Source organism: Mustela nigripes, chromosome 12 (assembly GCF_022355385.1).
Source record: "Mustela nigripes isolate SB6536 chromosome 12, MUSNIG.SB6536, whole genome shotgun sequence".
Taxonomy (NCBI): domain Eukaryota; kingdom Metazoa; phylum Chordata; class Mammalia; order Carnivora; family Mustelidae; genus Mustela; species Mustela nigripes.
In genome coordinates this window covers 50,448,180-50,476,156 of record NC_081568.1, presented here as the reverse complement: position 1 = coordinate 50,476,156, position 27,977 = coordinate 50,448,180, and the positions used below count along the sequence as shown (strand labels likewise).

Genomic DNA, 27,977 nt, shown 5'->3' with positions numbered 1-27,977 from the left:
TCTTTTTTTAGTAACTATAAGGTCTCAACCCTGAGTCTGTCCTTTCTATTTCTTTTTAGAACACCCTTAATATTGGTTGTTTTAACATTTTCAAAATTCGAAAAAATATATATTTTCAAAATTCACTATTCTGACTCACCATAAAGACCCAGGATCTTGACAATTACGCTGGGGCAGAACTCTGAATGGCAAGGTTCCATTTCAGTGTAGCTTTGATCTTCCCTGTTTTTCCTTATATATACATATATAATTGGTAACCCATAACTCATAAAATAATTTTTAGTGTTCTGATTTTACCTTTAAAGTAGACGTTTTAAATTTTGCATTATTTGCCTAGACTTGAAATTTGGGAGAGACTATGTGATCACATAAAAATCTAGATTTCTGGTTTCACTTAAAAATTTAGAGGATCTGATGAACCATGTCTCCATTCTTGAAGAGCAACTCATAGCTAGAGCTTTGTAGTAGCTGATCCCTTTAATATAGGGTATATTTTTCTCTATTCTGCAATTGGTCACAGCCCCTACCTTCCCTGTTGCCTTGCCCTTGGCCCAGCTGTAGTCTTGTAATTACCAACCTCTTGCCCTGCAGACCTTTGACTTTGCAGACCCTGCTAGAGAGGCAGGCAAAGAGATATGAGTCCCAGAGTAGGGGCATCTAATGAGGCACCTAAAAATCAGATAAGGGAGCTATGATGACATGCATTTCTAGATGACTAAAAGTTGTTTCTTCTCTATAAATTCCCAGAGCTTTTCATCTCTTTTATGACACTTAGTGCAACTAAGTTTAAGAGCGCCCACTTTAAACTCAGACCTACCCAGGTACAAGTCCCAATCTCACTACTTTGCCTCTCTGAGTTTGGGATTTTCTTATCTGTAAAATGGCATTAATGGTCCCTACCTCATACAGTTATCATGGAGATTAAAGTAACATATGTCTCAGTGCTTGAGACAGTGACCAGAGCTTACTATCCATAAATTGTAGGTATATCCTTACCACCTTCTATTTTCCATTGAAATTCTTTGTGCCTTTTTGTCTCCTCTAATAGAATTATGAATTCCTCAAGAGCCAAGGCCTACACGTGTCCCCTTGGTTTTCCCCATAATGCCATGTACAGAAGGAAAAGCAAGGAATATTTGATTATTGGACAAAAGAATCATTTATTGCTATGAGAGACAGTATGCACATGATGCCGGCAGAGGGGTCTAATGTGCTATGGACTCTAAGGGAGGAAGATATGTCCTCCAGTTGGATTCTTCCAGCTACTGTGTATCTCCAGTTGCTGGTGGAATAGTCTACCAGACTATACAAGATCTGACTGCTGCTTACCTTCCCAGCCTGATTGCTGCCTCTTCTCTATCTGGCTCTCCACCCTGTAGCCAACTGGTATATTCAAGGGAAAAGAAAGAAAGCTAAGTTCATTGCTGTTTCATGGCCTTGGCCTTTGCCCCTCTCCATGACTGACCCCTTCCCATCATTGGATCTCAACTCGCATGTCACTCTGTCTAAGAGAACTGAAGATCCAAATGAGATAACCACACAGCTTCCCCCATCTAGTCACACTCTATCACGTCACCCTCTTTTGTTTTCTGTAATCCCTTAAAGTGATCTGTCCTTTTAAGTAATTTACTTGGATTAATGTCTCTCACCCTCCACTAGTACATAAGCCCAGGCATGCAGGGATCTTGCCCATCTTGATCACTACTGTACCTCCAGTGTCTAGAGCAGAGCAGGGGCTCACTGGTGATAATGGAACCTGAGGATCAATATCTCACTGGTTCATGCATTCAAAAAAAAAAATCAATGAGGAGAAATAATTGTGTAGGAAGTGTAATTCCTACATCTAATTGTGTAGGAAACCTCAAACAGGCCCACAGAAAATGCTGTGGGATTCACCCTACATTTGGAAAGAGCCTCTTCCTTGTCCTGCAGGTCATAACTGAAGACGACTTCCAGCGGTGGGCCAGCTTCCGGTGTGAGGCAGAGGCATCTCTTGACAACCGAGATGAGCTTCTAATGGAGACTGCACAGCATCTGGAGAATCAACTCACTTTACTCGGTAACTAAAATAAGACATCACTGAATTTTAAAAAAAGAAAAAAAAAAAAAAAAAGGGAATGCTACACACTGTAGAGGGAGTTCTTGGCCCTGACTCTGGCACTGCTGCAGATGTGTCTCAATTAAAAGCCTTCCCTGGAGTGCCCTTCCAGGTATTTGGCACAAGTGGTACAGATACCCAATCCAGACTCCACAAGCTGCTTCCTGAGGATGCCCAGGAGCATTCCCACACTGCCTGCTGGATAAAGCCCAGGACCTTGGTTACTTCTCCTCCAATCATTCAAATGTTTATTGAGCACCTACTATGTGCCAAGTGGCATGCTAGGTATTGGGACTACCAAACAAGAGCCCTAGGCACTATCCTCTCAGAGCTCAATCTAGCAAGGAAGCCAGATGATTAAACAAGGAATTTCAACCAAGTGTGATGAGGGCCAGGCTGGATGATTCACCTGGTGGTATGGGCGCAAAATAGAAGGTACCAGCCTAGACTGGGGCCAGGGAGAGTGCTGGAAGGCAGGAAATGAGCAGGGCAGAGGAGCTGGCCAAACAAAGGCAGAGAGTTGTCAGGCAGAGGGAGGGGCCTGAAGAAGAGTTAGATGGGAGACAGTCTAGACGGGCTGGAAACCCTGAGGTCTGCCATGACTGAACCACAGAGAGTCGGGGAGAAAGCTCAGCGTGACGCAGGTCATGAAGGACACATAAATATATGCTAACGGTTGAGAGAGAAGGGACGAAAAGCAGGGACAGACTCGAGCTTCGCAAAAAGCTGCTGCTCTGCGGCAGTTCCACCGATAACACTGAGGTAAAGATGAGAAGCGGGGAGACGGTCTACGAGGTAGTCTTATGTTTCTGTCAGAGGTAAAGCATTACCTGCGCAGAAGGAGGAGGCTCTGTTTATCAGGGTTAATCACCTCACAGCTGGCAGCAAGATCCGGAAAAGGCAATGCCTGATGTGTGTACATGCTGACCACATCGCTAAAGCCTTCTTTCGTCTTGGGAGGCAGTGCTGAGCTGGGGATGACGGCCAAATCCTGGTCCTGGGCTGTGTGCTCGGGGACCTATCCCCTTACCCCGCTGAGCCCTAGCTTCTCCTCCATGTAAACCAGACTGCTCCGAACTCTCCGCCAGGCAGGGGTGCGAGGGGAAAGCACCAGGAGTGCTGTAAGAAGACAGAGGCGACTTCATGGATTAAAGGTAGCAGCAAGATTTGTCAGGAGGGATGGCAAATGAGGAGACCTGTTCCCCACCTCCTTCAGCCTTTTTTCTTTTCCTGTGTTTTGACTCCGGGGCCTTTGCCCGCTGCCTCCCAAGGCCTTTCTGAAAACTGGCCATGAGAACTTACTTTAACGGGAACCAGAAGGTAGCCAGGCCAGACAGCTCTGTCCACACGCCAGGCCACAGAACGTCACCCCACTCGGGCACATGACTCCCTCCTCCCTCCCCCTGCACCCTCTACCCCCCCCTCCCCCCACCTAACCCCCCGGCCCAGGTTGCTTTTGTGTCAGGGAGCACTTCGGTCTCAGGCAGCAAGCGGTACTCCCCAGCTGGTTCTGCAGAACGAGAACACGCGTGTCAGGATCTGTCGGCTTCCTTTGCTGGGAAACACTTTCACGTTGTTTCTGCTTCATTTTTTCTTTCACGCAAATAAATGTGTTTTTCCTCTTTTCTCCTTCACTCTGCTTCCCTGTAATATAAATCAGCTTCAGAATCTCACCTTCCAGGCTAACCCTTGGAGGGAAAGACAAGGCCTGAGCCATCACTTTTCATGGGGTTGTTTGCGCATCTGGGCCGGCAATACAAAAGAGGCACAGTTCAGGATAGAGTCATTATTTTTGTTCCCTCGAGGTGGCTTGGGGAGAGGAGGATTGGGGCTGGGAAGAGATTTCATCTTACCACCAAGAATCTGCTATGCCACGAAAGCCGCATTGCATTCACCCCGGGTCCCACACTATGAAATGCTCTTTTCAGTATGCATCCGGTGTAACTGCTTTGCCAACCTATTGTCACTAGGGATTATTAAAAGAAATGAAATGCCTTGCTCCTGCTCAGAGTAAAATGGGTGGCCATGAGTCTGTTGTCTGAAGTGAATCTCAATTTAAATGCAGATTAATTTATGCTTAATCACTTCACAACTATTTAATATTTGGCTATATATTCATCAGGGTGGGTGCAAAGCTTGAGATCATTCAAAAATTATAGAGTCTGTATATTTAATTCCAAGAACAGTATCAAAAACCCGAGTCCCAATTCTGCCATGAGCTGTTCTCGAGCAAAGTCTCTGCACTTCTCTCCAGTTTCCTTGCGGCTAGACCCACCCAGGTGATTTCTCCACACCCTGGCTCAGCCTTTAATCTCATCCCACCTCTCCCAATCTCCAGTCCTTCTCTACAATGATTTTCTTAAAACTCAAAACTGATCCCATCACTGTCCATCTTAATTCCCTTTAATAGCTTTCTTGTCTACCAAATAAATCCGAAATCCTGTAATGCCCCGACAAAGCTCTGTAGGATCCAGCAGACTTCCTTTCTTCCTGGCCTCATCTCTTGCCCGACGCTGCCTCCCTTTCTATGCTGCCTTCTACTCTGACCTCTGGGCCTTCATCTATGCTCATCCCTCTACCTGGAATTCTCCTCCTTTGCCCTTTCTTGGCCTTGTCTTCCAGGTCTGAGCTCAAATGGCCCTTTTTAACAAGATTGTCCCTGACTTTCTAAAGGAAGTTCAGGTCTCCTAGTGTAGGACACCCTCGGCTTTTCTTCTCGTATGGTTCAGTTATAAATCCTCCTTCAACAAGCTATTGAGTTGCAAGAGGGTAGAGACCGGCTCCATTTCACTGTTGTATGCTGACGGCTTAGCACAGCCTAGGACATGGGAGATAGTTAATAATCACTATCTGGTTTGAGAGGGCTTGAGGGAATTTAAGCAGTTTGTCACGCTAATTGTAAGCTCTGATGTCTTTGATCACTCCAGGAGCCACTGGGATCGAAGACCGGCTACAGGAAGGGGTTCCAGACACAGTCGCTGCTCTACGGGAGGCTGGCATCCAGCTCTGGGTCTTGACTGGAGATAAGCAGGAGACAGCAGTCAATATCGCCTATTCCTGCAGATTGTTAGATCAGACTGACATGGTTTACTCCATTAATACAGAAAGTCAGGTGAGACCAAAGTAGAGACCAGATGTCCAAGTGCAGAACAGCCTCTAAGCCAAAAGAGACAGGCTTATGGGTGGGATTTGGGTACCACAGGGAAGCACCCCTGCCCCCAAAATATCACTGAACCTTGGAGCTCAGAGGCCCTCAGGAGTCACCCACTTCAACCCCATGCACCACTGACCAGTTTGATCACATTACATCCAGTAGTACATGTTAGAAGGTTTTGATCTTCTAACTTCCACCCTTGGCCCAATCTCCACATTTTACAGATGAGGAAACTGAAGACCGCTGGGACTAAGCCACTTGCCCAGGGTCACCCTGGTAGTTTCTGACAGAACTAAATCTAGAACACTGTCCTCCCACCAGGCCAGTGCTATCTGTGCCATAACACATTGTTCGCTCCCAGAACCCCAGTTATGAGTTTCTTCTACTTTGGATTAACTCTCCCATTGAAAAAGCCCCATTCGCATTAAAATGATTCTGAGTTTAAAATCTCAGCTCCAGTTTATGTGTCCAATTGGTTTGCCACAGAATAAAACCTGAAGGGAGTGATTCATGAGGCAGCATGCTTAGATAGGATGGGAGAGAGAGAAAGGGAGAAGCAGAGTCCTAAAACTGCAGTTTTCTCCCCCCAGGAAGATTGTGGGCAGCAGGGGATGGGATGTGGAGAGAGGATTGTGTGAAGTCTGAGGAAGAGTATTTGAAGTTACAATACCGCTTTATATTTAGGGGCGGGGAGAGTCTATTTTCACAACGCAAACTGCAGAAAGTGAAGTTCCAACATCTTGGCTGATGACTATGGGAAGGAGGCATTGAGATGTATGGTCCTACCAGAAGGAAACAAGCAAGAAAAGTATCGGAGGGATGGTCGGAGGAGGGCATGGGGAGATGTAGGCATGCGGTGGGGAAAAGGATGGAGAAGAGGGAAAAAGATGGGAACGAAGAGCACAGGAAGGGGGTCAGGGAGGATGTTGGAACCACACTCTTTCAGTTTTGCTTCAGACTGATTGGACCCAGAACAGAGGTTTAGGAGGTTTAAATCTGGTTTTTCTTTTTTTTTTTCCATAAAGAATCACATGCACATATTTTTTTTTAAGTAGTGTATACTATGAAAAGTGCCTGAGGCCTTTTGTAAGAATTGGAAAAATTACTTTCTTGTCCAGTGCACAGATTATGCTGTGATTAGATTAAACCCCAATGAATTTTCAAAATGAAAATAATCTTGGGGAAGTCTTTGGCATTAATATTATGCTTAGGAAAGAATTTTTTTTTCTTTCTAATTTGCTGCTTGCTTGAGTACTTGATCCCTGTAATAACAGTTGATATCTGCCTGTCCTGCTTACAATGGAAATTCTATTTACAAGGATTATTTCACTCCAGGTGATCCCAGAAGGAAGACATGGGCAAACTTCTGAGTCAGTCAGACCAAGAGGGATAGAGTGGGCTTTTGTGGTTTCTGTTAAATGTAATGTATTCCTCCAGGAAGCTGAAGATGTTTAGCAATTAATTAGCCAACGTTCTTAAGGAACAGTGGGTCACATTTCATGTTTTGTTCAGTCACTGTTGATTCATTTAAAGCTGTCTGGGACCCTCTCAGATGGTATCTGAATGTTAGCCCCTGTCCACACCCTAAGCCCACTAAACCTCTAAGATTAGTTTTTCTCACCCCCTTACCTGGCTACAAGGATATGTAAAGCCAGAAACTGGGGAAAGCCATTCCAAATCTCAGATTTACTTAAACCCTAGTTTAATATAATTCTGTATTCAGTGAATAATTTCTCCAAGGGTTTTAATCTGCCTAATTCATTATAAATTGATTTAGGGCTACTATTTCTTTGTTATGTACCTTAAATCTATAAGCATGTTATGGGACCTCTGTAGACCTCAGGGTTCACATCCATAAAATGAGAGAATTACTAACCCATCACTGAAAGGGCTGGTCTGTCAAGGAATTTAGAACGAACTAGAGTATTTGATACAAATTAATAACAGCAATGATTATTATCATTTTTAGTAACATATATTGAAAGCTTAATATGGTCCAGGTATCAAACCTCCCAAAACTTCACTCTCTTCATATGTAAAACAGGGATTAGAAAGATTTATTTCAGAGGCTATTGGCAGGATTATATAAGATCATAGAAGAAAAATACTTATTAGCATAGTATTTGTTTTAGTTAGAAAATTACTCCAAAATTTAATGGCTGCAAACAACCAATATTTATTAACCCACAGTTTCTGTGGGTTAGGAGTCCAGGGGCAGCTTAGCGGGGTACCTCTGGTTCAGGTCTTTCTGGAGGCTGCAGTTAAGCTGTCAGTTAGGGGTATGCGCTCATCTGAAGGCTCAACTGGTAGGTTGTTTGGACGTGGAGAGAAGCCTTTCTTCCAAGCTCACAGACAGGATTGCTGGCAAACTTCAGTTCCTCACCACATGGGCCTCTCCATAGAGCTGCTTCACAACATGGCAGCTGCTTTTCCCCCACAACAAGCCATCCAAGAGAGAGAGAGAAAAGAGTGCCAAATTGGAAGCCATGGTCTTTTTATAAGCTAATCTGGAAGAGACTTCCCATCACTTTTGCAGAATTCTTAACATTAGAAAGGAATTGCTAGATGTGGCTCACGCCCAAGGGAAGGGATCAGACAGGGGAATGCATCCCAGGAGGGCAGGGATCTTTGAGAAGCATCTTAGGGGCTCCCTACCACAGTGCCTATCATATACTAAAGGTTAAATGAATAGTAACTATTTGGTTATTATATCACAATTTGAAATAAGTAAATTCAGAGATTTTGAAACTTATATCTCCAATGACTTCCTGCAGCCATATGTTGGAGAAATTTATATAATTTGTGTCTGCCCCAACTCCCAGCATGGACTGTCTTGATCTCTTTCCCAGATAAGTGCCTCAGGCATAACCACCCACTCCTGGAACTACTTCCTATTACCCCTCTAGGTTCTGGGCATACCCTATTGCTTGCAACACTCAATTCAGCATCCCCTAAGGGAAGACTCAGGAATGATTATCTGCAGTTCTACTCACTCCAGAATAAATGACTCCAAATATTCTCAGAAGCTTCTAGATTAATGGCCCCCAAACCTATCATATCAGAACAGTCTTCACAATTTTTGCCTAAATCCACATATTACCTCTACTGTTTTTTTTTTTAATTTAATGATTTCATTTAAATTGACTGACTTTACATACTTAAATTTATTTTTAGAAATGTGTTAGCACTACAGTAAATGAAAATCATCCTTGCCATGAATAAAAAACACTGCTAAATAAAGATCATGGGGGCAAAATCAGAGAGGGAGATAAATCATAAGAGACAAACTGAGGGTTGCTAGAGGGGAAAGGGATGGAGGGATGGGGTTACTGGGGGATGGGCATTAAGGAAGGCACTTGATGTAATGAGTATTGGGTATTATATAAGACTGATGAATCACTGACCTCTACCTCTGAAACTAATATTATATGTTAATTAATTGAATTTAAATTTTTAAAAAGCTTATAAAAAACAAAACAAAAAAATAATTATGTGAAAAAAACAATGCTATTAAAATTGATGATACAGTTGACTGCCATAACTTTTCTCTATCTTTATTTGAAAGTAATGTTGCAAAATCTAAAGGGGTACAAAGAATATAATTAGAACCAACAGGTGACTTTATCTCTGATACCATCAAAAGTAAAAGAGGCAAATAAATTCTTCACTAGGTTTCAAGGTAAACATCAGAAAAAATCAGTGAGAAGTTTCTTTACATCATTAAGATGATCACATTCATAGTCAGTTTTAACCTATATGACCAAAACATTCATGCCAACAGATAAACATTCGATGTATTTTTTTTATTAAAAGCCATAATTTTGGTTATAATGTTCTGCCTCCACTAGTAAGTTGGGTGAGCTAGGGCAAGTTAATGATTTTACTGTTTCAGTTGCCTCATCACTCAATTTCCTCAGGAGAACTAAAATGACTTGTGAGAAATAGAAAGCACAATACCATCATGATATTATTTATTAGCTTATACCATCCCAGTATCTGTCCCCATCTTGCTGAACTACTTCTACTCCCATTCCCTCACCATCTCTCTTTTGCCATTAATCTGCTTAAAAGCAATTCATATTGCTTTGATGCCTTTTGAAATATTGCAGAGAAACGAGAGAAATCAGAGAATGCTTCCTGAGTAACCTCTATGGTTGTAGAGTTTCGTAACTATTTTACTAAAGGATAAAGTGAAATCTTCAACCTACATTTCCAGTGTTGCTTACTAATACCATATTTATTATTTTGACTCTATAGGAAACTTGTGAATCCATCCTCAGCTGTGCACTGGAAGAAGTAAAGCAATTCCATGGACCACAGAAGCCAGACCCCAAGATCTTTGGGTTCTGTCTACCTTCTGAGACACTACCTCCCTCCTCAAGAGCTGCAGTTCCAGAAGTTGGATTGGTCATTGATGGGAAGACATTGAATGCCATTTTCCAGGGAAAACTGGAGATGAAATTTTTGGAGTTGACGCAGTACTGCCGGTCTGTCCTATGCTGCCGTTCCACCCCGCTCCAGAAGAGTATGATAGTCAAGTTGGTGCGAGACAAGTTGAACGTCATGACCCTTTCCATAGGTACCTATCACGTGGAGATGTGGGTGCAGCCTGTGAGGCTGATCTGGCAAGAGGCCTGGACCAGAGTTGGAAGGTCATGTGTCAAAGTCAAGATACCCAGGCTGAGGATCACTGTCTTAGACTGAGAGAGTTCAAAGTGACAGCCAAGACTGGCAGCTGGGAGAGGAAGCAGAGGCTCAGCAGAGTGGGAGAGTGAATTAAAGTTCTCAGGATGAGCAGATCACTAAGGAAAATTTATGACTTGAATGGAGGTTAAAGCCAGAAGAAGCCTCAAATTCAGAACATTCACATAACTCAGTAATATACACTCAGGCCAATTCAGTTCTGGGATACAACCCATTCCCCTTTTGATACTTAACAGCTGGCCTAATAACATAAACATCAGGTGTTTGTGGATTTGATATTCTGCTGAGTGTTGATGGCTTATGGGGAGATTGTAGAAGTTGAGCCTATCCCATATGTCCATTCCAAAATACAAGGCCCAGCACAAAGCAAACACTCAACGAATTCAGACCTGTTGGTTGATGAAGAAATTCCTCATAGGACCCTAAACTTTAAACGTGATTAAGGCAGAGAAATCAAAACTGTACCTATATCAAACCTTCCAGGGACAAGCAAACCTGGTTTCCAAGAATCTTCATAATCTGGTCTCCACTAACCCTCTAGCCACATCCTTCACCACAGCTACTGTCTGTTCCCCAACATCTGGCAATCCATGCTCTAACCAGATGGAACTGATTGCCATTCTCCATGAGCCTTGTCCTATCTTTCTTACTCCTGAGCCTTTGCATTTGCCAAGCTATTTCCTCTGTAAAATACCCCTTATTCCAACCCCATCTAACCTTCCTTGTCTCTGGGAACTCAAGCAGCACACAGCCCTCACAGCTGCAGAGCACTGATACACTTTCTGCAATGGCCTGCTCAGGAGACCAGGAGTTCCTTGAATAGTGGAAACCATATCAGTCTTATCGTTTTGTCTGTGCTCTGCACATACCAAGCACATAGTAAACATTACATTCATTTATGGATATTCCTACAGATGGTTCCAGGTTCTATCCTTCCTACACAGACATAGAAGGAGAGTTTCCTTCCTGGCATTTCAAATTAAGAAGCCTACTTGCACATTGTTTTTTCTCCCAGTGTTCAGGTGAAAGCAATTCAAACCAAAAAAAAAGGGGGGGGTGCATGGGCAAAAAGACAGGGAGCAAAGTTTTAGCAACTGCATCCTGATTTTATTCCCCAAATTGTCCTCTTCAGAACTTTAAACACACATAAGACAATAGCCCAGGACTGACAGTCTGAGGTAAGAAATTAGCTCCACTGCCACAGAAGCAGAAAAAAACCCAACAGGGTGAGTTATGGCATGATTCCATACCTCTACTTCCACTGGTTTGCTACCAGAAGAAGTTAAAGAGTCGATTTGTTCTCCATGGGGAAGAAGAAAATAAATAACGATCGTTACAAGAATAATGGCTACTTACATTCATAAAGTTTTAAAGATTAATTTCCTTGCCAAATAACAAAGGAAAGAAAATTCTCTCCCCAATTCCATATTCTCCATGTTATCTAATACATATTTAAATGCATTCTGTTATGAGAACCTACTAGAAAAAGAGGTGGGACCAGGAGGAGAATGAAGACAATACAGGCCACAAACCATGGCCGCCAGGCTGAATCCAGACCACTACATGCTTTTGCAGGGATATGAGAATGACTTTTATGTTTTTAACTGTAAAATGTGTACAAGACTATTCACCTTTCAGCCTGAGAGAGGTCTTTTCTTCTTCTTCTTTTTTTTTTAATTAAAAAAATTTTTTTTGTTAACATATAATGTATTACTAGCCCCAGAGGTACAGGTCTGTGAATCACCAGGTTTACACACTTCACAGCACTCACCATAGCCTTTTCTTCTTTGACAAGAAGCTCTATTATTTGACAAATGTTTATTGTTCAGTTTTGCTTTTTGGCCCACAGAGCCTAAAATATTTACTATCTGGCCCCTTATAGAAAAAGTTTGCTCATCTCTAGTCTGAAAGATAAAGCTTTGGGAAAAGCCAGGTTTGTAAGGAAAGCCTCACTGGGTAGAGCTGTGCTGTGTAAAACGGTTACTACCTAGCTATAGATAGGTATTGAAATTTATAATTAAATAGAATTTCACCAACCGCATTTCGATAGTCACATGGGGCTCGTAGTCTCCATATTAGACAGTAAAGATAGATGACATTTCCAACATCACTGAAAAACTATATGACAGTGCTGGAGGCTGTTTGTGTATTTTTGTGCCCTAACCTCCAATTTCCTGAAATAAACACCTTAGCTCGTTAAATGGGAACACAGTGTGATTAAATGTTCCTCAACTAAAAAAAAATCAGTCAATCCCATTTTCCTATATTCAGAAACAAAACCGAACACCATCCCTGTCCTTGGACACCATTGCCAATCTGATGATTTAGCTGTCCAGACCTTCCAATGGTCTTAATACGCTAAATAGTTTAGCTTCTACTGAGTTAGGAAAAGTAGCAAAGATCTTCGTGCCAATGTTCCTGGGCCCCTTCCCTAGCTTGGTTTACCCTTGCAGAATCTCTATGTTGCTCCGATTCTCCATTTGCTCATTAGTGAAGTCCACTGTAACATTTGTGAAGGCCTTTTATTGTAAACTGCAAAGCCATGCTCCAGCCTCACTCACCACTTTATTCCCAATACCTAATATTGTGCCTAGACAAAAGGTACAATAAACATTTGTCAAATAATAGAGCTTCTTGTCAAAGAAGAAAAGGCTATGGTGAGTGCTGTGAAGTGTGTAAACCTGGTGATTCACAGACCTGTACCTCTGGGGCTAGTAATACATTATATGTTAACAAAAAAAATTTTTTTAATTAAAAAAAAAAAGAAGAAGAAGAAAAGACCTCTCTCAGGCCAAATACTGTAGCAAGGACTTTTCTTGTAGGACTATTCAGAGCAATGTTAAATGTAACCAATTATGTACACATGGGGAGACTTTAGAGCCATTCGTGTAACACCCTTTCCATTGTCATGCAGCAGTTAGACCAGGAATAAAGACACCTCATGATCTCTCTCCTTTCAGGTGATGGAGCAAATGACGTAAGCATGATTCAAGCTGCTGATATTGGAATTGGGATATCTGGACAGGAAGGCATGCAGGTACTGTTCCCCTCAATTATTCTCATTTATTCTCTCTTTGACCCTTTTTGGAGAGTTATGGAATCCCCCCCAAGTGTTGGAGGATCTTCTCCCCAAGAGCTTTGCAGAATTATCATCTGAGAGTCACAGGGCTTCCATGCCTATACATAACCTCCATCACTATATCCTTTGCTGCCCAGTCCTTCTGATACAGAGGAAATTTGAAGGATGCTTAGAGTTTTTTTTGGTGGGGGGAGGGGTGCAAAAAAGGTGGTTTTATTAAGTTATGGGGAAAGGACCCAGGGACAGAAAGAGCTGCACCAAGGTCATGGAGAGTGGCCCGTTATTATACATTCAAGTTGGGAGGGAGTTACGGATAGCATAAGTCCCTAGGGAATTTTGGAAGTAAGGTTTCCAGGACCTTGAGGGGGCTTAGCTTTACCAGCAATACCTGTATTCTAAAGCCTTCCTGAATGGGAGGGCTAAGCTTTCTACTGACTCGATTCTTCCTCTCTGTAACTTCTATCCACATCCAAGAATGCGGTGCCCTCCATGAGCAGTGACAGATATAAGGACATTTGAAAACATTTTTCAATTGCCATTTTAGTCTCGATGGCTAGATTGACCTATAAATTGTAAGGTACACTTACTAAGTCAAAATTCAGCTTGGGACAAGCATACTAGCCTGAGCTACTAACATTTCCCACTAAAACAGACCCCACTTTGTGGTTTTGAACCATTAATAACTATATTCCCACTGCTAGTACAGAGAGGAGGCATTACCTAAATTTGTTGGTGAGGATGAACGAACACAGTTACCTTTTGAGTTTCTTTCATAAGCCAGCACTGTACTAGGTGCTTGCACTAAACCTTGGATTTATTATTTCAATTGATTTGAAAAATCACATCTCTGTGTGTTAGGAATTATTATTCCTTTTTTTTTTCCTAGATGAAACCAATGCTGGGAAAGGTTAAACAGCCTGGCTGAGACTTATACCAGAGTCCATAACCAGGCATTTCCAAAGCTCATACTTCTTTTTTTTTAATTAACATATAATATATTATTTGTTTTAGGGGTTCAGGTCTGTGATTCATCAGTTTTACACACTTCACAGCACTCACCATAGCACATACCCTCCCCAGTGTCCATCACCTGCCACCCTATCCCTTCCACCACCTCCCTCCCATCCAGCAACCCTCAGTTTGTTTCCTGAGATTAAGTCTCTTATGGTTTGTCTCCCTCTCTGGTTTCATGTTGTTTCGTTTTTCCCTCCCTTCCCCTACAATCCTCTGCCTTATTTCTCAAATTCCTCAAATCAACTGAGATCATATGATAATTGTCGTTCTCTGATTGACTTATTTTGATTAGGATAATACCTTCTAGTTCCATCCATGTCATAGCAAATGGCAAGATTTGGGGGAGGGGGGGGTTAATGGCTGCATAGTATTCCATTATATGTATATTAACCACATCTTCTTTATCCATCTGTTGATGGACATCTAGACTCTTTCCATAGTTTCAAACCTCATACACTTAAGAGAACCATGAACTGTGTCCTCTTCTGAATAATCCCAAAGGCAGAAAACACAGTTCAGCTCCACGTAAAGGAAGAGCTCTCCCGCCATCATTTCCATGTGAAGGTGGAGCCAATGTTCTTCCGTAGGTGGCAACCAGGGCATTGAGAGGTGGGAGGCTTTTCTGCATGGACGCCACTACTTTCTGGTTAGCCGTCGCATCTCTAGCATGGTGCCAACACATTTTAGGCCACAGTTAATGTTTATCAGAGAAATGGAAGGAGATGAAAGGCCAGACTAGACCACTAATTCTTTACAAGCTGCCTTTCTTGGAGTCTAGTGAGGTTTGGATTTTTCGGAAGAAAGGATGGGGGATATCCAATTCCAAAGAGCCACCCTAGGTGCCACTTAATGACAAAGGGTCTTTTTGGCCCTACCAGGTACGGACCTAGAACAAAGCAGAGCCCTCAAGGGGGACTCTTTGGTTCACTGGTGGCCATGGATAGAAGCTGAAGTCTCTGTTCTGCCCTCTCAGGCTGTTATGGCCAGCGACTTTGCCATATCCCGCTTCAGACACCTCAAGAAGCTGCTGCTTGTGCATGGCCACTGGTGTTACTCGCGCCTGGCCAGGATGGTGGTGTACTACTTCTACAAGAACGTGGTGAGTAGCCCTATGGGAACCTCTTATGCAGGCCTTGGTAGGCCCTGCCAGGGGCCCCGTTCCTACCACAGTAGTAAGACAAACAACCTCGGCATAAGGGAGGAAGACAGGCCAGCCTAGATTTTGAATCCTGAAAGCTTCCTCCTAGCTCTGTGAACTTGAGCAATATAACTCACTTCTCCGGGTCTCAGTTTCTTCTGTTGTGACATTATTGTGAGCATTAGCAACACTGTATGGAAAGCACCTGGTAAAAAGAAGGCAGCATGAGTGGTTACAGGCATGGACTTTTGAGTCAAACATATTTGTTTCAAGTCTAGGCTCTTTTATTTGGTAATGGCCTTATACCTTCTTTTTACCATCTGTAAAATGGGAATGATAACAGTAATTTTCTCCCTATATTTGCTAGAAGGATTAAAGGAGAGCTTGTTTATAAAGTGATTAGCACATAGTAATCACCCTATAGAGTCAGCCATCATTTTTATTATTGCTATTGCCATTGCTCTTAGATGGGCTCCATAAATGAGATTTACTTTCTGACTACAAGAAAAAAGGACTCGAAGAATAATTAGCCTGACATGTATCTTAAATTTTCTCCCCAGACAGACCCTTCCCAATGCAAGCACTATACCCCACGCCTTGGGAGAGTACAGGTTTAAGACTGGAGTCCCTGGCTTCACCTGATACATAGTATCATTTCAGCTTCCCCAGCCTTCCCAGCAGGGAATTCACTGAGGTCAGGACATTAAATGTCTCATGGCAAAAATGTTTGGATTGGGGAGATCATCTGGGTTTTAGTCTTGCATGACTCTAGCATAGTGTGTGAGCTTGGAGGTTACTTAACCTCTCTGAGCCTTGGTTTCCTCATCAATAATATGGAGACACTAGGACTCCCTCTGTCCCTCAAAGTATTATCAAGAGACTTAGTGTCAGAGCTCAGGAAAGCATGTAACACTCTACAATCATAGGAAGGTAACATTGTTTCTCCTAAAAAATATGTTTTCTGCCTTGTTGATAAGAGCCCAAAGCAGGCACACCCTAACTGAGGCATTAAAACTTTCAGAGGCTCTTATTTGAAAAGCCCTTGATTAACAATGGGTATTGGAAAAAGCCAGAACGTTGCTGTACTAAGAGAGGGAACAAGGGGCCTGAGTTTTCATTACCTAGTTCAAGGACCTTTGAATAATCCCCAAGAGTCTCCAAATAGAATCCAATTCCTGTTTGCATAAGGAAAAAGGGAGGATTAAGAGTGAGTGACGAGTAGAGTGATGTCAGAGAAACACGTTAGCCCAGTAGCAGCTGCAAAATTGCATTTTGTCCCCTTGTTCCATTCTCCCAGTCCTGATTTAGGCACTGTGACAGTTGCCCTCCCTCAAGAGTGAGAATTTTTGTGCAAAGTTCAATGTATATGTAAATAAACAGCATGACAAAAAATAATGTAAATTCGATAAACTGCATGGTAATATTCAGCCAGTCTATGCAAACAAGTCACTCTATTTAACTTGAAACTCACTCTGGGCATGAAAGACTGTTTACTTAGAATTCAAAATGCCCCTTTATTTTTTTTTTCTTGCATCCAAAGGAGCTGTTCTTTGAATAAGCACAACCTCTTCTCTGCATTAAATTTGTGAAATAGAAAAGGAAATGTTTCCAGCCAGCCATGCTTTCAAAGCTTAAATGGTATTTATTTCCAGCCTGATGCCGTGCTCGAAATTGTGATACTGATGCCGCATTATCTCCCCATTGCAATTAGAGGGTGGAGAACTATGACTTCCACATCCGAAACCAATTTCAGAGGGGATTAAAATGCTGCCTGCTCTGAAATTTGAACAATGAATTAATTACTGCACTGTAGCTTCTTGGGAGGAAAACGCAGGCCCCCTCTCAGTGATGCCGTCACCAGGTTCTGGGCGCCCCCTCCATAGGGCAGAGATTCCAGCAGATGGAAGCGGAAGCAAGCAAGGTCCTAACAGGGCCTGCGGAGGAAGAAAACAGTGTTAAACTCCAGGATATTGTTGGGACAATGGAACAATGACTGATTTCATTTATTCAAATCATTATTGAACATTTCCTGAGCCTGACAGTCTAAATCAGGGCTCAGTGAGCTTGTTCTACAAAGGGCCAGGTAAGAAATACTTTAGCTTTGCAGACTGCCTAGTCCATGTTACCTACTCCCCATCTGACCTACTCAACTCTGCTGCGGCAACATGAAAGCAAAGTGTAGACAACATGCAAATGAATCGATGTGGCTGTGTCCCAACAAAACCTGATTTATGGCCGGTTTTGGCCTGTAGGAAGTGGTTTATCATCTCCTCGCCTCCATAAATCTTGCTTCTCAAAATGTGGTTTCTGGACCAGAAGCATTAGCATCACCTAAATGCTAGTTAGAAATGTAGATCCTTAGAACTGCGTCCCGGGACTACTGTCTCAGAATGTCACTTTTAGTAAGATCCCCAGCTAATTTGTATGGACCTCTAAGATTAAGAAGTACTATTATAGGAAAAGAAGTGTTACTATGCTAAAAGAAAAGAAAAAATACTTTACAATATTTTCTTACACACATCTCCCTTGAAAGTCAGGGTGCTAAACACATATCACCAGGAGATTCTTGACCTAATCAATAAGAAAGAAAGTAACATTTAAGCTAGGACCAAAAAGAAGAGCTAGAACTATGAATTTGCCAGTTTCCTTGCCAAGAAGAAGAGGCTTGACAACCTGAGTCTTCATAGAAAATATTTTAGGCAGTTTATAATTTTATATCATATACTGTATCTAATTCCAAAAAAAGAGATGAAAGTGACTTATAGTAAAAACAGAGGGAATAGAGAAGCAAGAAGGAAAATTTATAAGAGTATAGAGCAGAATTACAGAAAGGAAAGAAGTGAGTTGTACCAGGAACTTGGGTTAAGATGCTAAATATTAAATGTCTGGTTAAAACAAGCATACCAGTTCTCCAGGAGGAACACTCTCTCTTTGCATCAATTTATCAAGCAAACCTTTAGAAGGTCACACAAAAACCTTCAAGAAACTGTCTTCTGTGGCATTTTTGTTGGAAATGAAAATTAACCTCCATCTGGTAACTTTTTCTAACAACCCTTGATAAATCAGTATTAAATTATAATTCGGTAGAAATGGTTCTATGGAAAAATGAGCCAATGATATCCAAGCAGTGTTCTCTCCCTTTGACTAGGGATTAAAACCCTTTGATACTGCCCATGTGTGATGTGTAAGGCAAGAAGTTCAGTAAATGCTAGTTTTCCAACACCCAGGTCCCCAGAGTTCTCCACACCACTCTTGATTGCTGTAGTGTCCTTGGTACTTAGCATAGCTGGTTAATATTTGGCATAGCATCACTAGCACCAAGATCCACCAACATCTATAGGGAACCAACCACATACCAGGTGCTGTCCTGGTATGTACGTTTACGTATTTATGTAACTCTGAGAGCTACGTGTAATATTGGGGTTAAGACCAAAAATATGTGCAAGAACCAGACTGAGTTCAAATCCCAGCCCCAATCTACTACTTAACAGCAATGTGGCTTTGAGTAACTTACTTCAGCTCTGTGTCTCAGTCTTTTCACCTGTAAAAGGGGGATACTACCTAACTCGCAGGGTTATTATGTGCATAAATGAGTTAATATGTGTGAGGTACCCAGAAAATCTTCCATCAGCCCTGTGGGGGTAGGGACAGTTATTGTCCTTCTATAGATGTGGTAACTGAAAGCCAGAGGGGTTACCCAGATCACCCAGCTAAGTACATCACAGAATCAGGATTGGACCTAGTTCTACTATACTCCACAATCCCCAGACTGAATGTCCTCTCCGCCATGGCATTCAGTGTCTCCCAGAGGTCCAAGCACCCTGTTCTCCAGCAGTTGCCAACTTCTTTGTGTGTTTTCTTCTGTCCAAGCATCTCTAGCACCGTGTCTCAACATAAATTGTCCAAGAAACATCATGTGATATCACACTTGACCAGAGAGCTTCAGACAGCCTCCAACACCAGCCAATCACTGCTCTCTTCCTTCTTTAGCTTAGACTATGGCTGGAGCTTGGGTGAAAACTGGGTCAAGCATCATAGAATCTACCAGATAAGCTTGTACAACTTAAAAGCTGCAATTTGGAGAGGAAAGATTGAGGCTTGGAGTCAGAAAGACCAGATCTACATTGCAAATATCAGACGATGGCCTACAGCTGGCAAACTTGCCACCTTGCTCTTTTGGCCCCCATGGCGGGAACTGCCAATCACAGCATTCTGTGTTCAGTACTTTCCCCCACTTGTAGCACTTTAGGATGGATCCACCTGGCCTCTCATGGTGTAGAATAAATGACTCTAGACATTAGTGCTGGAGACTGATCTGTAGTCTCAGATCTTGAATTGGTTTAACAAGAGCATCCACTTCCCCCATCATGTTTATGAGGATGGACTCTAGAGCCAGAACATCTGAGCTTGAACTCCAGTCTGTTACTTAATAGCTGTCTACTGCCAAAGCCAGGACTCTGAGGCTCAGTTTCCTCAACTGTAAAGTGAGAGTAGTGATGACTGACTGCCCCATGGGGCTGTTAGGTGGCTCATGGGTCAGAACAGAGCTTAGCAAATAATAAGTCCTTTGGGTGTTTGTGTTGCTATTAGTAGCCTCAACTGTAAGACGGTCTCACTTCCAGCTCTGGCATCCTAGGCTCCTACAACTTCAAGTCACAGTTCCAGCCCCAGGTGGCCAAAGCTATTTGGTACAGTCACTTAGCCTATCTGAGCTGCTCAGTCTACCTATGTGTAAGGGAGATAAGAGTTACTGTCTTGCCCATCTTGCTGGAGAGGAAGAAGCAAGACAAGGTTCTCAAAGGGGGAAAAAAAAAGAGAGAGAGAGAGAGAGAGGTCAAAGCCTCATACAGCTGCTGAATGCTAATACCAAGGGGACTTCAGTATTTCAAGTTCCTCTTAAGCAGACCATGTCAAGTGCACAAGTGGTTGTTGTTCATCTCAAAACTCTAAGTCTGCCCATAGTATATTTCAAACCTACCAGCAGCACAACAAACAGATTGAGCCTTCTCATTCCTTCTGACAGAAAGATTCAAGGTCCAGGATATCTCAGGGCACCAGGATCTCTTTCAGAGCCAAGAAACATCCCACAGGTCACCTGAGCAGAAAAGCCAAAGGATAGAGCTCCTTAGCTAGAATCTCTCTGTTAGAATTATTACTGTATAATCCAATAGGAGATTAAGAAAGTTTGGGGGTAGTCAAAGAGAAAGAGCTTTGAAAACTCAGATACTGGTTGTGTGACTTTCTAGCTCTGAACTTGGACAAGAGGTAAGTGAGTATCTGAAAACCTCAGATTCCTTGTCAGTCGAGTAGGGCTAATAACATTATCATCAAGATATAACATTAATATAATGTGTACTATTTTTTAAGAGAAATATATGATTTTATTTTAAAATAGACATATTCCAATTTTCTCTTTTATATGATAACAAATACCCAGCAATCATATATGCTTTCATGAAGATATTTCTCTACCATTCTGTTCCAAAATACATGATATTTTATTTATTTTTTAATTTAAATTCAATTAGCCAATATATAGTACATCACCAGTTTCTTTGTTGTTGTTGTTTTTGTTGTTTTATTTTTTTTTATTTATTTTCAGCATAGCAGTATTCATTCTTTTTGCACCACATCCAGTGCTCTATGCAATCTGTGCCCTCTATAAAACCCACCACCTGGTACCCCAACCTCCCCCCCCCCCCCACTTCAAACCCCTCAGATTGTTTTTCAGAGTCCATAGTCTCTCATGGTTCACCTCCCCTTCCAATTTCCCCCAACTCCCTTCTCCTCTTTAACTCCCCATGTCCTCCATGCTATTTGTTATGCTCCACAAATAAGTGAAACCATATGATATTTGACTCTCTCTGCTTGACTTACTTCACTCAGCATAATCTCTTCCAGTCCCATCCATGTTGATACAAAAGTTGGGTATTCATCCTTTCTGATGGAGGCATAATATGTACTATTTTTATTAGCAATAAGCTTAGCTTTCAAGAGTCTTGAGACAAATTAGGTCTATGGCACACCTAATGTACTATATACTAAAATAGTATAATATATATCACACACCTGGCACGAATAGAAGCTTCAGTAATGATCATTGGTGTTATGAGAATTAACATGTCCATGTTATTAAAATTCTAGAGAACCTCTTCAAAACAACCCTGGCCCAACAGTTAGAACATGAACATTCTAGTTTGTACACAAACCTGCTGAGTGATTTCTTGTAATACATTTCACCTTTCTGTGCCTCAGTCACACAGAGCTGAGAATCTCTAGTCCTAACTCTGGGAGCAGCAATTTACGTGACCATCTTGGTCAGGTTACCAAAGCATATCACAGTGTGGTAGGCAATACTAGTGACCCAGCCCATTTCAGGGTGGAGTGCTTTTGAGTGGGAAACAGCTTTAGAAAGCATAAAGAAACAGGGAGAAGATTTCTTACTCACCCTTCTGAGTTGCATGACCATTAGGAAAATAATGTAAGGAAAACCTCATGAAATTCTCTTCCCACCAGTCTCCCTGTCCATGGTCCAGTCTTTCTATGATTCCTTCCCCAGAAGCAACCCCTTCTTTTTCCACATTACTACTCATAATAACTACCTTATCCCATGCCAGGTCTAGGTACGACTGTTCCTGTGTGAAAGAGGGCAAGGTGATGTTCAGAAACGTTAAGCAATTTGCTCCAGGTGACACAGCTCATAAGTGACAGACCAAGCCAACCTTTTCTGCCTCCACAACCTGTGCTATTAACCAGCACAGTGTACTTACCTTAACGAGTCGGTGTAGTTCCCTTCAGGTCCTAACTCACAGTCATAGTTGCTGTAGTGGCAGCTGCTACTCTAAGGATTAGTTACCGCTGACCCTTACACAACTCTGCGTGTCACAAATGAGAAAACAGAAGCTCCGAGTCAGCGTGGTGACTTGCCAGAGGCTCCTAGGCAGCCGTTGGTGACCACGGCCCATGGGTCCTCACTCACAAGGCCACACTCTCCGTCTGCAGTGCTACGTCAACCTGCTCTTCTGGTACCAGTTTTTCTGTGGTTTCTCCGGCTCCACCATGATCGATTACTGGCAGATGATATTCTTCAACCTCTTCTTCACATCCTTGCCTCCTCTGGTCTTCGGAGTCCTCGATAAAGACATCTCTGCAGAGACACTCCTGGCGTTGCCCGAGCTGTACAAGAGTGGCCAAAACTCTGAGGTAAGATGGAGAGGCCCCAGCTCCTCCCTGCTGGTGTCAGGAGAGAGCACTTACCTGGGGTCAGGTGCCCTTGCACTCCTGTCACCACTCTGCCTCTGTCCTCCCATGTGACCCACTCCCCATTCCTGGCCTGTTCCTCATTTGCTGTGGAGGGTGATAGATCAGACCAGTGGGTTTCTAGGAAACCATGCTGATGGTTTCCTACAAGGCAGAAAGAGGTCACACTGACACTCTGAATGGTTTGGAGAAATCAGACCACAGGCACTCCAGGTGGTCTGATTTGCACAGACACAGCCCAGAGACTGGATGGAAATGACACACAGGGAAACTGACTGCCTTGAAGGAAGCATCCTGGGAAGAGGGGCATTAAATGCATGAGAATACCTCTGGGCCCGGGAGAAAGGTGTTTGAGAGCTAGTAATATTTTGTGGACAGCCAACAAAGAACCAAGCCCAGTCCTAACCCAAAAATGATAGGAGAGCAGCAGAGCCACCCTAGCACATCAGGCGAGAGAGACACAGTGATGGCACACGTACACCCAGAGCTCCTCTGATTTTTCCCCTCCCGCTGATGTGCTAAATGTATAATGTATTCCTTGGGTATCTAACAGTAAGAGAAGTTAATACAGCAAAAACAAACGGAGTACAGCTTCATTTTTCTAGGGAAGGCAGGAGGAAGGAAGCACAAAATGAAAACACTTGTCTCTGAAGCCGCTGAGCCTTGTCTGTTGGGAACCTGTGGTCCTGGACTAGGATGGAGAGCTCCCTTTCAGAGGTTATGTAGAAATCTTAGAATCTCTAAACTTACCAAGTGTGTATGAACACTAGTGATGTGCTAATGAATGGTAGCTATTAATACCTGAGCACTTCCTGGGGACTAAAGCACAATTGCATTTAGATTTCTCAAAACCCAAGGAGATAGTTGATGTTGTTTTTACCCTTTTTGTGGAAGCAGCAGCCATTATCAAAGCAGTTTAGTGACTTTCACAAGGTCATACAGTTAGTGGCACAGCTAGGACTTGAACTAAGGTCTGTCACCCCCAGGTCTATACTCTAATTTTTCCATCCTATTGCCTCTAAGAACACTGTAAATACCATATTGTCTGTCCAGGTAGCACAAGAAAGTTGCTTACAAAGTATGGAGGCTCACTTTGGTGGTAGTTGATGTGTTTTTTCCTGGCAGTGCTACAACCCGATGACTTTCTGGATTTCCATAGTGGATGCATTCTACCAGAGCCTTGTCTGCTTCTTCATTCCTTACCTGGTAAGTTCTATAGTCCCATTCTAACCACACAAATCACAGAGTGGAACTGGTCCTGTTAATATGAAACAATGCAGCACAGAGGCCCCATCTGCAGACTACATCCAATGCAGTATTTGAAAATCAGACTGCTTTACCAAAACATCTCAATTTTTGCTAACTTTTGAGAAACTGGAAGCTACCATTACACTGGGTCATTTTTCCCTCATGGCAAAAATCCAGAATTGACTCACAGCCCTGGTAGATGGGGTGTGTGTTCTCCAGTTTGCCATAGTCCCTACCACTCCCTTTTGTCTTATACCTAGCCTCCTACACTCCTTTACCATTTCTTACTTAAACACCGAAGGTATTTGAATTTATAATCCTTGATTTATACTTAGATTCATGATTCCAGGGTCAGGGCAGCATGCATTCAGGCAATAAATTCTGATAATAACAAATGCTACATCATCTGAAGTAAAAGCAAGAGATACCAGCCCCACCTCAGTAAGGTTCCCAGTTTAAAGAGTGGGAATTTATATAGTCAAGCATAGCTCTATTTCTCCTGGATAGGGTACCAGAAGGTAGGGTAAGTGCATTCTTTTGTAGTTAGTGACAAGATGGGTCAAGGAGGCAGTCATTTTGTGCTTCATTTGAATTTCCTATTTGTGCTTCCTATGGAATTTCCTTTCCTTCTCTGGGACTCTGCTTGCCTTTCTTGGTTATTTTTTGCCCCTACTCTGTGCTCAGCACACCTACCTTCTGGGCCTATTTGAACTTTTCATCCTGAAGTTCTCACCTTTGCCTGGCCTGCCTTTCCTTTCTTTTCAAGAGATAAACTTCTCTTATTATGGTCTCAACTGATTATCTTCTCTTCTGTACCCCCAGGGTGTTCTGTATACCCTGTACCATTATATCATTTATCCCCTTAATTGTACCACATTTTCCCTGCCTAGTAGACTATACCCTCCTTGAAGGTAGACACAGAAGTATCTTAAGCATTTGTCATTGTGCCTGCTGGTTCAGTCATTCCACAATGTTCTGGAATAATCATCGTGGATTGTGCCACAAATGTGTTTCCAAAGAATTTAGCCATATTAACTCACTCCTCATCTTATCTGTTCCTTGGGTCAGTTCCCCACGGACGGCAGCTGCATATCTTCTCTTCATTCCTTCCCCTCCCACAACACCCACCTTGAATCCCAGGGCACATCTAACAGTGCTTGCTTTTTCCTTCTCTGCAGACCTACAAGGATTCTGATATTGATGTCTTTACCTTTGGGACACCCATCAATACCATCTCCCTCACCACAATTCTCTTGCACCAGGCAATGGAAATGAAGACTTGGGTAAGCACCTCCAGTGCTTATATTTGAGTTGTTTTACTCTGTATCATTGATCCACTCAAGAAGTCAAGCAGAGAAAGAATGATCATACAGTTTCTCTCCTATGTGGAACATAAGGGCCTTAGGGGAAGGGAGAGAAAACTGAATGGGAAGAAATCAGACAGGGAGACAAACCTGGACTCTGGGAGACAAACTGGGGGTTACAGAAGGGAGCAGGAGTGAGGTAACTGGGTGATAGGTATTAAGGAGGGCACGTGCGGTGATGAGCACTGGGTGTTATACACAACTGATGAACTGTTGAACACTACATCAAAAACTACTGATGTACTATATGCTGGCTAATTGAACATAATAATAAAAAAGCAACTCCTGAACTCCTACCTGTGTCCCACTTGTAGAGGGATGAGTCAGGTATAAAAGATAAAGTGCTTAGCCTCAACTTGCTTATCATCTATCCAGGATTATGAAAATTAGGCCTATAAAACTATGAGACAATTCATTGCAAAAATTAGGTATTTGGGGTTAAAAGCTTTTAGGGTATTTTGGAGATAAGGACAACAGTAGCCTAACTGGACTTAAGGCTGTGTTAGGGAAGCATATGCTCTCCATTTAATTTCAGGGTAAAAGATTAGAAGGCTACCTTCATGTGAGCACACCTCAAGCATGTCCAAATATCATATCTCAGTATCTTAAAAGGTAATGCCAGATTTTTCATTAAATTCTTATAGCCAGTTATAATTACAAAAACAAAGATCTTAAAATCATATAGCAGATACCTATTTTTAATGTATCATCTTATCTAACATCCCAGAGCACTCTGTATGTTTTGGGGGCTAGTGGTTAATCTTATACAGTGCTGTAATTATTCCTCAACAAGTTTAAGGTACACAGGATAATCACTTGATATACATTTATTGTAAAGTAATGGATGTTAATTAAATTAGATCCACCTGTACGACGTGAGAGCTAGTAGGAGCCACCCAAGGAAACTTCCAGATCACAGACACCCTGTGTTCCAATTCATGCCAAAGACAAACAGAACAAAGTGATAAAACCAAAAAGTTATAGTCAATCTTAAGCACAGGATAAATTTCTTCAAGAAGCACCAGCAACAGAAGAGGCTGAAAAACAGTGAGGCAAAGGAGCGAGAGGTACTGGCCTGGCTCAAATTGAAGGCTTTCCAGAATCTAGGACAAGAAATTGAATGTGGCAGTGGGGAGTCTGGTTCTTATGGGGTAAGGAAGATTGGAGCCCTGTTCACTGCTAGGTTCAAGGTCTTGGCTAGAGTAGCCCACTCAAGAAAGCAAGCTAAAGAAAAGTTGACAAGGACATGCTATTTGGAATTCCTTTTATCAGAAGCCATGAGGAAGAGAGGTAAGGGTCAAAGACGATTTTAATACTGGGAACTGAACCAAGCTGAGGAAACATAAAATTCTTCAAAATGAGCAATTTTGTCACTGAAATTAAGGATGCATTTTGTGGGATACACACTAGATTGGACTCTGACAAATAGTAAACTACCAGATTGAAGATATGATTGGGAAATCATCTGGAATGCCACCAAATATGATAAAGTAATTCAAAGGAATAATGGCTAGAATAAATGGCTCCAGCATCCGCATAAGAGAGGTCATAGAAGAAGAAAAAAATGGTAGAGAAGCAGTATCTGAAGAGATAATAACAGAAAATTAAAATAAATCTGAACATATCACTTGGATATATCACAGTGAAACTGTATAGCATACAAGAGACAATCTTAAAGTCAACCAGAGGCTATGGACAGCTTACTTGAAAAGGAATAGTTGTTAAACTGACAAACAATAGAAGCTAAAAAACAATGGAATAATTATCTTCAAAGACCTGAGGGGAAATAACAAACAGTTACACATCACTTAGAACCAGGGAAAAATCAATGACATTTTCAGATAAACAGACATTGTAAGGTTGCTACTCCCAGACCCTCAGCAAAAGAAGAAACATACTTCTATAAGAACATAAAAGCCAAACTGTAAGAAATAACAACAAGAAAGGATTGTTCAATAGGCAATTTATGCTAAAATCTTCATTAATAAGAGAATATGTATTTATCTGCATCATTAATAAGAAATATGTATTTAACTATCAATTTTTCCGTAAATGTCCATATTTATTTAGAGTGTCTCAAAACTTAAGGTCTCTTAATACTTGAAAATGTATCTTTAAAACTTAAGATTTATCCATAAATAAACAGAAAGAAATAAGAGGGAAATAGGAAACTATCAATTCTGTATGGTGTAGGAAAGATAAAAAGTTAAGAGCAAAGAAAAATGATAGCTCCCCCCCAAAAAAAACACAAAATAAGATGTTCAGAATAAATCCAAATCTATCATTTATTATTACTCATAATAAATGTTCATGGATTTAATTCACCTATTAAAAGCAAAAATTATCAAACTGGATTTTTTTGTCCAGCAGACATAAGGACAAATAGACAAATTCACAATTGTAGCGTGAGGTTTATATACAACCCTATCAGAAACAGATCAAATAGAAAGAATATAAAAGCCTGAAATTATCACATTTGATCTAATGTAGTTGGTAAACATGCATCTTTTCAAAAACACACAGATCATGTACCAAAAACTGAAGGACCAAATTCTAAATTCTTACAGGAATTTGAAAGAATCATAATCATCTTTTCTGACAATGCATTTACATTAAAAACAAACAATAAAAAGATAGTCAAACAAACCTAACATGCCTGGAAGTTTCAAAATGTACTTCTAAATAACCCATGAGGTCAAGAGTAAATCATGATGGAAACTATTGCTGAATGACTATAAAAATACCATATATTCAGAGAGAGCCAATTATCATATGGTTTCACTTATTTGTGGAGCATAACAAATAGCATGGAGGACAAGGGGTGTTAGAGAGGAGAAGGGAGTTCGGGTAAATTGGAAGGGGAGGTGAATCATGAGAGACTATGGACTCTGAAAAACAATCTGAGGGGTTTGAAGTGA

At 41.8% G+C, this 27,977-nt stretch overlaps 1 protein-coding gene and 2 long non-coding RNA genes across 3 annotated transcripts in view; 1 reads left to right on the top strand and 2 right to left on the bottom strand.

Annotated features, from left to right (window-relative positions):
* The window catches only part of ATP10B (ATPase phospholipid transporting 10B (putative)), a 169,716-nt gene that overhangs the window by 130,690 nt on the left and 11,049 nt on the right, over positions 1 to 27,977 (top strand). The window contains exons 14-21 of the mRNA XM_059417295.1: positions 1,933 to 2,059; positions 5,026 to 5,210; positions 9,510 to 9,831; positions 12,917 to 12,993; positions 15,023 to 15,148; positions 22,190 to 22,390; positions 23,573 to 23,653; positions 24,874 to 24,978. Coding sequence (XP_059273278.1) covers positions 1,933 to 2,059; positions 5,026 to 5,210; positions 9,510 to 9,831; positions 12,917 to 12,993; positions 15,023 to 15,148; positions 22,190 to 22,390; positions 23,573 to 23,653; positions 24,874 to 24,978 — 1,224 coding nt within the window. The remainder of the gene's footprint in view (positions 1 to 1,932; positions 2,060 to 5,025; positions 5,211 to 9,509; positions 9,832 to 12,916; positions 12,994 to 15,022; positions 15,149 to 22,189; positions 22,391 to 23,572; positions 23,654 to 24,873; positions 24,979 to 27,977) is intronic.
* On the bottom strand, positions 16,842 to 22,140 carry LOC132028383 (uncharacterized). Its single transcript, XR_009407417.1, has 3 exons — positions 21,958 to 22,140; positions 20,166 to 20,282; positions 16,842 to 17,121 (listed from the first exon to the last, which is right to left on the bottom strand). It is a non-coding gene; the product is annotated as an uncharacterized LOC132028383 (long non-coding RNA).
* Positions 22,299 to 27,977, bottom strand: part of LOC132028382 (uncharacterized) — an 84,713-nt gene continuing 79,034 nt past the window's right edge. The window contains exon 5 of the long non-coding RNA XR_009407416.1: positions 22,299 to 22,363. This is a non-coding gene — a long non-coding RNA (uncharacterized LOC132028382). The remainder of the gene's footprint in view (positions 22,364 to 27,977) is intronic.